The sequence below is a fragment of the Notechis scutatus genome, chromosome Z (assembly GCF_049901735.1).
Source record: "Notechis scutatus isolate UNSWTSFEM ecotype Mainland chromosome Z, rNotScu1.2, whole genome shotgun sequence".
NCBI lineage: Eukaryota > Metazoa > Chordata > Lepidosauria > Squamata > Elapidae > Notechis > Notechis scutatus.
Window position 1 is genome coordinate 30752517 of NC_142025.1, and position 8516 is coordinate 30761032.

The window sequence follows — 8516 nt, forward strand, 5'->3', positions numbered from 1 at the left end:
AATGTTTTTCAGAGGTCTGGCCCCATAGTTATTTAAATTAAAATGCAAAATTATAATGCAATTAGAATAATCATATATTTGTTTTTTGCATTTTGCTTTTACATCCACTGGCAGAACTGAAAGAAAGTAAAATAAAATAAAATTACTACTTTTCTCTCGCTTCTAGGTTATACACCAGCATTGGCCTGTGCTCCCAACAAAGATGTGGCTGACTGCTTAGCTCTCATTCTGGCTACAATGATGCCTGTTTCATCAAGTAGCCAAATACCTTCTCTTACATTTAATTCCATTAATCATTATACTACCAGTTCAAAAACAGTCACATTTGATTCTTCACCAATTATCCGAAGTGAACATAGTTCTTATTGTAGTTTCAACAACATTGGGAGGGAAGATGGCTATTCATATACAGAAGAAGATGAACTTAATGACTCAGATTCTGAAACCTATTAAAAAGCTTCATTAGAGATCTGAAGATTGAACTTACTTGCTGAATTTCCAGTTTGTTATTGGAGAAAGCAATCTTGCTGAATATAAAAAAAGGACAGCCCAAGGAAAAGATTTATTTAGCAAAAGTATGGGGACACATGAAAAATGTGACTTTTGAGAGATTTTTAAAAGCAGGTTATGCAAAAGAAATGTTTGGAATCTATGGTTCAAAAAGTTATCTAGAATGTTATTTAATTGCAATGTGTTAATTTCAGTTAATAATTCCAGTAAAGGTTGTGCATCTTTTAATAAAGAAATATGCAATTATACAACAAAATGGACAATAGATTCAAATCTTAACTATAAAAACTAAGATCATTTTTAAGGCAATAATTGAGTTTGGTACAGGAGGCATTGTTTGTGCTGCAAATTGCCAAAGGACCAAATAACTTTTAAGACTTTTTTTACATTTAAAAAACTCTTTTTGAGAAACTTGAATAGCTTAAATAAGTAATAGTCTTAACCAACCCTTAAATTGCAACTAGCAATTAATCTCAAATTGGTTTTAACTGTTGATTTGTTTTTAATCATCTGATAGCCTTCCAACACTATTAAATGTACCTTAAAAATACAGCTTTTAATTTATTAGATTCTTATGGTACTAAAGCTGTTATTAGCTGAACCAGGAATTGTCAGGGTAATGAGTGCAAAAACAGCAATGTAGTAATCACTGCTCAGCTTTCTTTATCACACAGAGAAAAGAGAGAGAGGGATGCAAAGATACACACACAAATCAGGGGGGAATTCTTTTGGCTAGTAAAACTGCATCAAAAATAGAACTGCAATATCCTGATATTTTATTAGGCTGCCTTATAGAATACTATTTCTTACAATTCACTCAATATTTTACTTAATTTAACAAATGATATTGGTGCCTCTGTGGTATACATATAATTAAAAATGTTTTTTAAGGCTAAGAATATAACTGAAAAGAATACAATAAAATACTCTTATCCTATTACCAAAAAGGTACGTCGGAAACATACAGAAGTGATTCATTTTATAATTTTTCAAATGATGCTGATCCTTCTGTTACACTTAAAAATTTTACCTGTGTTTGTCTAATTTATAATAGGCTCCTATAAAAAAATATAAACATGGAGGAATGACATTTTCCCCTCTGGTTTGTTAAAATAGAAATATTTACTTTATTTGAAAAAACAATATAATTATTACTTGCTTTGGTTATATACCTGCAAGACTATCTTGCATGATAAAGTTATAGCAAATGGATCCCTACCTTTTATTTTTGTGTGTGTAGTGAAACTGGAAACCTTAATACCATTGTAAACTATCAGCTTGTTTTCTGAACATAGTGTGAAAACACAAGACAGTATTTTGATCTATTTGATAATTTTGTGGGGGTTTTGAAGAATTAACGAGCATGTACATAGAAATAGCATTTGCTTGAATACTGTACTTACCTGCACTCTTTCAGTACATCAAGATTACTGTGTATATTTTACAGAGTATAATAAAATCCAAATGTGAGAGTTGTATTTAATGAATAATTTATGTATCATTATGGAGTATTGAGAATTAATTCAAATTTATTGTATTGAAACCTCAGATTTATAAATCTTATTGTGCAATGCTTTTTTATTTTCTTGATTCTAAAGCAATAATTAGCTTAACTAGTATCTGAGTTAGCAGTAATTCAGATATTTAAATATATATTTCAGAAACCTCATCTGTTTATTTTAACTGGATTTCATTTCTGAATGAAGCATGGGTATTGTTATTGAGCAGTTGAAAATCTTGAAAGTCTAAAGTTTTCTTTTCTGTATCACTTTATATACACTAGTGACTAAAATGGAATAGATATAGAAGTCTAGTAATTAATTGGATATCAACATGCTCTTCATAAGACTTTTTACTTCACAATTAACTCTGAAAACAATATTTTATAAATGAAGCTATCAACTTTTGGAACATTTGAATTGAACTATGAGGCATTTAGTTACTTCTTTTACTCAATAATCAAATAATTGATTTGTCTTGTATTTTTCTCAAAATCTTTAGGCAGGGAAAAGAAAACACAATAAAATAATAAAGTATTTACCTTATTTAAATAACATCCTCCAATAGCTTTCATTGATCGATAAATCAGCAATTAGCAACAAAATAAAATCTATGTTAGCCAGTTTAAAAAATATACAATTCTATTCAGATCCTTATAATTCAACCCAGAGCAGGTAAAATCAGCTAAAACTGATAAATAAGATATTCTTTATTTCTTCATTTAGATCCTCAATAAACAAAAACAAAACCAGTTGGATGCCAACTTTATATTCAGAGCGTATAATTCCCCTAATTGAAATGCTGTGAAATCTTTATTTCTGGTCCAATATGGTTAAGATACAGTGCCTTTTGGAAAATAAGCAGGCAGTTTAAAAAAGGTAGACACAGGGTTCTTCTCCAAACCATTTGATAATTTAGAAGATCTTGTCTAACACACAATGCAGACAAAGGCCATCCTGGAAACAGTAAAACAAAGACAACTGTAATGAATACAATATTTGCACAGAATAAAAAGAATACTCTAATCATAGTCAAAATTTAATACCAATTTTGCTATTTTACCATCAAGTGTAAAAGACAGTAAATGAAATAACATAAAACTATCATATGATACTTTATATTTCAGATGAACAAATCTTAGGTCTGAGTTTCTAGGCAAATCCCCACAGACACACTGCCCTCTCATGTGAAATACAAATATACTGCCCTTGACCACTACATCAATGTCTTATAGTCCAGTTTATATCCCAAGATGTCAATAATGCATTGTTTTTAGTGTCAGTTCTAGGGAGATATACTCAGGTCAGTTTCTTACCTACAATTAGAATGAAATATCAAAGCAAGGTGGGTTGAACAAAAGATGACACAGCATTTGAAATGAATATGCTTCGATAAATAAGAATCAAGTGCTTTTCTACAATGAATTGGATATATAAAAAAGCAGGTTATACTCAACACTTAATACAATGCAATAGAAGTCTTCTGAAAAGGCTCAGTCCTGTTCAAAAAATGGTGAACAGTTTCCTTTAGTCCTAAGAAAGTTTAGTTGTGTTTAATATGTATATCTTGGAAATGGTAATTGTTTATATTTTATACCCTTCCCACAAATCTCACAATATGAGTTCTCAAAAAAATAAAAAAAAAGGTTATCACTAAATATTGTAATAATTTTGAGTAAAGTTTTATTTTGATTTTCTAAATAAGTGAATCAACTCAACAAAATTCAATGAAAGAAGAAGAATGTATTTCTTTTCTTTTACAACTCCGTAATCCCTTTATTCAGGCTGGAGACAAGATGACTAGTGGAACTGAGCGTTTACTGGTTGGATGCTCTTCCTGATGCTTATGTGGAGTTTGCAGCAGATAGTTTCTCTTTGTGCCCTGATAAAGAAACATCTGTCACTGCCTAGGGTTGATCTCTCAACTTCTGTGTAGAAGGCAAGCTTCTCCACCTCTAGGTCACATCACTGCTCAAAAAAAGAATACATGTCCCTGATATTCTTGATAGAACCTTAAATATCTGGATCTCAGAATGGAAATCTGAAGGGATTTTTTTTTTCAAATTTTTTTTAATACTAGCAAATTACTAATTTCCCTCATTTTTCTCTAAACTCTGTTTTATTAATAGTTGTATTTGCAACATTTTATCTAATCCTGATGTCTGTATATTAAAGATGGATGCCATTTTATTTAAGAGGATTGCACAAAATGGAGTGCAGTGTTTTAAGCTGTATAACCACAAAAATATCATTTGTTTTATGTAAAGAGAATTTTCTTTACACCAATTAACCTACTTCTTGATTATAGGTCAAGTATTACTTTACTTTCTTCCCAGAGTTATATTGTGGTGCTTTATCATGATGGAAAGGTATACCAATGAGGAATGAGTGAAGAATCCTGAGAGTTGGCATGAAGATCATCACAGCTGTCCAGCTAAAGCTAGCAATATGTATATTGGGCAATAGCAATACAGGAAAATGCTGGGAATGAATTATTACTTCAGTGACAATGGTAAGAGTATCATTTCATATGGTACAGAAGATTGCAGTGATAAGCCATTTTTACCAATAAAACCAGTTGACAGACATTCTGAAATGATTGATGGTATATTGCTAGATGATCAACTTCTTGTGTGGGATGGCATTCAACATGCTATCAAGAAAAAGTTGAGGTACTTTTAGACTTCTAGACTTGGTGTTTATGACATGCCTAGAATAAAGAATATGGGACATCCAATATTGCCAATCAAAAAAAGAAAATTCAACACTACAAAGACAAACTGAGTAAGGCAGGTAAGAAGCATGAGCACAGCAGAACGCAGCAGTGAGAGATGAAATCAATTGCTAAATGTTGAATTTTAGGTATTATCAAATAGAAAAGACCCTTCAAGTAAAAAAATACTGTTTACTAATTAGGATCCAACAATCAAGGAATGATATTAGTAATAGTAAAAAAAAAAACCATAGTTAAGAATTACACTGCTATATTAAATATTTTATTTCTCCAGATGAGCTGTTCAGAGCATCCATTGTTTGGGATGATGCTTCTGTCACTCGTTTGATAGGCTGGGCTTTAATTGAGAGGACGCTCCTCCTCCTCCACAGGACTCCTCCCTAGCGTCCCCAGTTTTAGCTCAGCCTTCCTGAATATAGGCAGTTTAATTTCCTTTCCCTTGACCGGAATAGCAAAGGCTTCAAAAGGAGTCAACAAAAAGGTTTGCTTTTAAACTCTAAACAACTCCTTTAAGGCTTTTAGTTTCAATGAGTCAAGCAGCTCCCTACGATATATAACTCGAGCCAAGGGAGCTCTCCATAGCTTCAGATAATGATCTCTTGCGCCCAGGACGATAGGAGGTGATAACACCTCAGCTGCATGGCTAACAACTCACATTACGATCTTTTCAAGCCGAGCCGCTACGATCGCCGCTGCCCGCGCCCGATGGGAGAGGCTCCATTTTAAAAGGGCCCGAGGCTTTTTCTTCCTCTCCCCTGGGAACACCGTCTGGGGTGGGGGCATCAGCACCCATCTGCCCCACCGCGCTTTTTTATTCAAGGGGAAACTGCAGTATCGACTCCCCACAAGGTGTGGAAGTGCTGCTGAGCCGATTTAACTCATTACGTGCCTAAAGAGATAACGGCTGGTGCCATTGCAGACTCACTAACCATGCAGTAGTGATCTGCATTTTATTTCTGGAACTGTGAGAGGCTTTTCTTTCCCCAAGCAGGGGTCTCCTTCCTGGAACCCGAGAAAAATCACCCTAATACATATGTGTGTGCATGTATAGATAGATAGATAAATAGATAGATAGATAGATAGATAGATAGATAGATAGATAGATAGATAGATAGATAGATAGATAGATATTCAGATATAATTATTCTATTTTGGACCCTTATTCATTAAGGAGGAAACTGTTGGCTTATGCCCTCACAAAATTAAACAGCAGTACCACAGCGAGCACCAAGGCCTACGTCCACCTGTGCAGGAAGCTGTCGCAGGCCTACATCTTATTTCAACAATTCCTCCTTTCTAGGCCTATGAGATGTTCCTAATTTGGCTAATTTGGAAATAATAATATTAATAACAAAATAATAATAACAATAATAATAATAGGAACAAGAATAAGAATTCAGTATTCTTACATAAGATTATACAAAATTGGGGAGCATTGTTTTAGGGTTCCCTGGCCATTGCTGGTTCAGGTCCCTGGGCGTGCCAACTGCCCAACATTTCAGCCTCATTAACAATAAAATTTAATAAGCGGTCACAATGGCAAGCAGCAGTAGTTCAAGAGCCATGTCAAATTCTCAAAACAAATTGAAGCATTCTAAGTATATCTCCTAAGCAGCAGAAAAAGATGCTAACAAGCGCCATAAGGTACTAGGAAAACACATGAAGAAGTTCATGTGGGAGGATGAAGAAAATTCTCAAACCACATCTCCTCCAGGCCTACTTTGGCTCCAATCCCCCTCTGCAACCACCCCTGAATCTGTCTGTGTAATCCAGATGTAGCGCAGCTGCACAAGATCAGGTAGCCCATCTAGATCAGTACAAGTGGCTCGAAGTGACTCTGTGGCCACATTGCTCCAACAGCAGCCAGATTCTGTCAAGATGATGACTTACCGGAAAAGATCCCCACAAAAATGTGACTGTGGATGGAATTAGCAATACGCCAATGTATCTCTGCGGAGGTGCAGCATACTGCTCTGAACAACAGAGCGCTCCTTCTGGCTGGAATTCCCTATAACTCCGGTCACTAAGCAGGACAGAGCATCCTTACCCTCAGGTATCTCTCCACAGGAGATTCTGTAGTTTCAGATATACTCCCGCAAGGTATATAGAAGGAGCAAGGGCTATTGATCGGGTGGAGCCAGAGAACTCTGAGTTCTCCTGCTCAAATTCTCAAATTCTAGTTAGATTCGCATCGGCTCACATTAAAAGATGATGGTTGATGCTACATCTTGACGACTAAAACAACGCCATCATTATTTTGTTTATAAGAATTCCATGGCATTATCTGTTGAGAGGCCACTTCCCCTCACAAGGATCTCCGTGAGGATCCAGGGGACATTTATGCCGATTACGGACCTCTTTCTGAGGTTAACTATTGGGCTTCCTTTTTCAGTTGGCAGCCCTCACAGAATTCTAGCAGCACAGTAACAGCGAGCACCAAGGCCTGTGTCCGTCTGGGCAGGAAGCTGTTGAGCGCCAGTGACTGCAGGATCACTCAATTGCAATACAGGTCCTGAAAGGTGTTCTCTATTTGGCCTCACAATTTGATTCCATATTCAGTCATCTAATTATGAGTTTGGTAACAGCACAACAATTTATGTTAGTAGCTGTGCACAGATATAACAAAAATATTATGAATAATAACATAATAACAAATTGAATTTACCAATAAACGGGGGGGAGAGCAAATATCAAGAGGATTCCCTGCCTCTGTTTATATCAGTCCTCTGAACCAGTCAACAGTCCATTAATATCTCATATAGATACATAGATATAGATATCTCACCTTGTGGGCTTTAGGTCAGAATCTTCAAGGGCAACCAAAGATACCCCCAGAGGACAATAAACCAACTCAAAGTAGGTAAAAACGTCCTAAGGCAACAAAGGATGCCAAGAGACACCAAAATGCATTAGATGAGCATATCTTAAATTTTTTTAAAAAATGCATGAGGGAGGTTGAACAGAAGTCTCAGTCCTCTTCCCCAGCCAGGCTGGTCCCAGTTCCAGAGTGCTCACTTCAGCAGCACATATACTAAAATTGGAATGATACAGAGAAGATTAGCATGGCCCCTGCGCAAGGATGACACGCAATTTGTGAAGTGTTCCATATTTCACCTTGCCTCCATCCCTGGATCTCTCAATGCCATCCAGGAGAGCCTCAGAGAGACTGGTTCAACACAGGCCTTCAGCAGCGCTACTTGCCTGATAGTTGTGGGACCACACCAGAATTCCTCCTCCCAGAGGATATCCCTGACAAATTGAAGGCCTGGAGGTGTTGCAATGGTCAACCTTGTAAAAGTGCTGGATGGACAGTCTAATGTTGCTATGTGGTAAAGTGCTGACTGTGTGGAAAAAATACTGGCTGAAGAAACGAAAGTTATATGGGAAAAGAAAGTAATTGGACAGGGCTAAGAGTGGAGGTGATAAGACACCAGCAATGGTATAGTTTTTGCATTAGCATAATTATGTAGATTACCTTATAAGGAAAATTTCCTTGTTCCTGTTATGATGCTTGCAAGCAACCTAATAAAAGGAGGTGCCTGCCATTGTTCAAGTGCGTTCATCCCAAGTAAACATTTTGTCCGTGTGTTTATTTATTTACCATGAGAGGCCCAGGGCTCTGAACTCAGACCCTGCCGTCGCCAGGGTGCGGGCAGCAAAAGGCCACAATTGGTGACCCCGACGTGATTCTTCACAGCACGACTTTCATCAAGAAGTGTGCTGCCCTGACTCTCATCTTACGCACCGGAGATCGGCAAGCGCATCGTAAGTAT

At 36.3% G+C, this 8516-nt stretch overlaps 1 protein-coding gene and 1 non-coding gene across 9 annotated transcripts in view; both read left to right on the forward strand.

Moving 5' to 3' along the window:
* The window catches only part of ANKRD28 (ankyrin repeat domain 28), a 103410-nt gene extending 99743 nt beyond the window's left edge, over nt 1–3667 (forward strand). For 7 of the 8 annotated variants that reach the window (XM_026673575.2, XM_087944901.1, XM_087944900.1 and 4 more), the window contains one exon: nt 167–3667. In XM_026673575.2, coding sequence (XP_026529360.1) covers nt 167–453 — 287 coding nt within the window. In that variant the 3' untranslated portion in view covers nt 454–3667. The remainder of the gene's footprint in view (nt 1–166) is intronic. The other variant, XR_015745552.1, reaches the window with a different exon arrangement.
* Nucleotides 3668–7750: 4083 nt separating this feature from the next.
* On the forward strand, nt 7751–7856 carry LOC113416000 (U6 spliceosomal RNA). Its single transcript, XR_003371396.1, has one exon. It is a non-coding gene; the product is annotated as a U6 spliceosomal RNA (small nuclear RNA).
* The last annotated feature ends 660 nt before the right edge of the window (nt 7857–8516 follow it).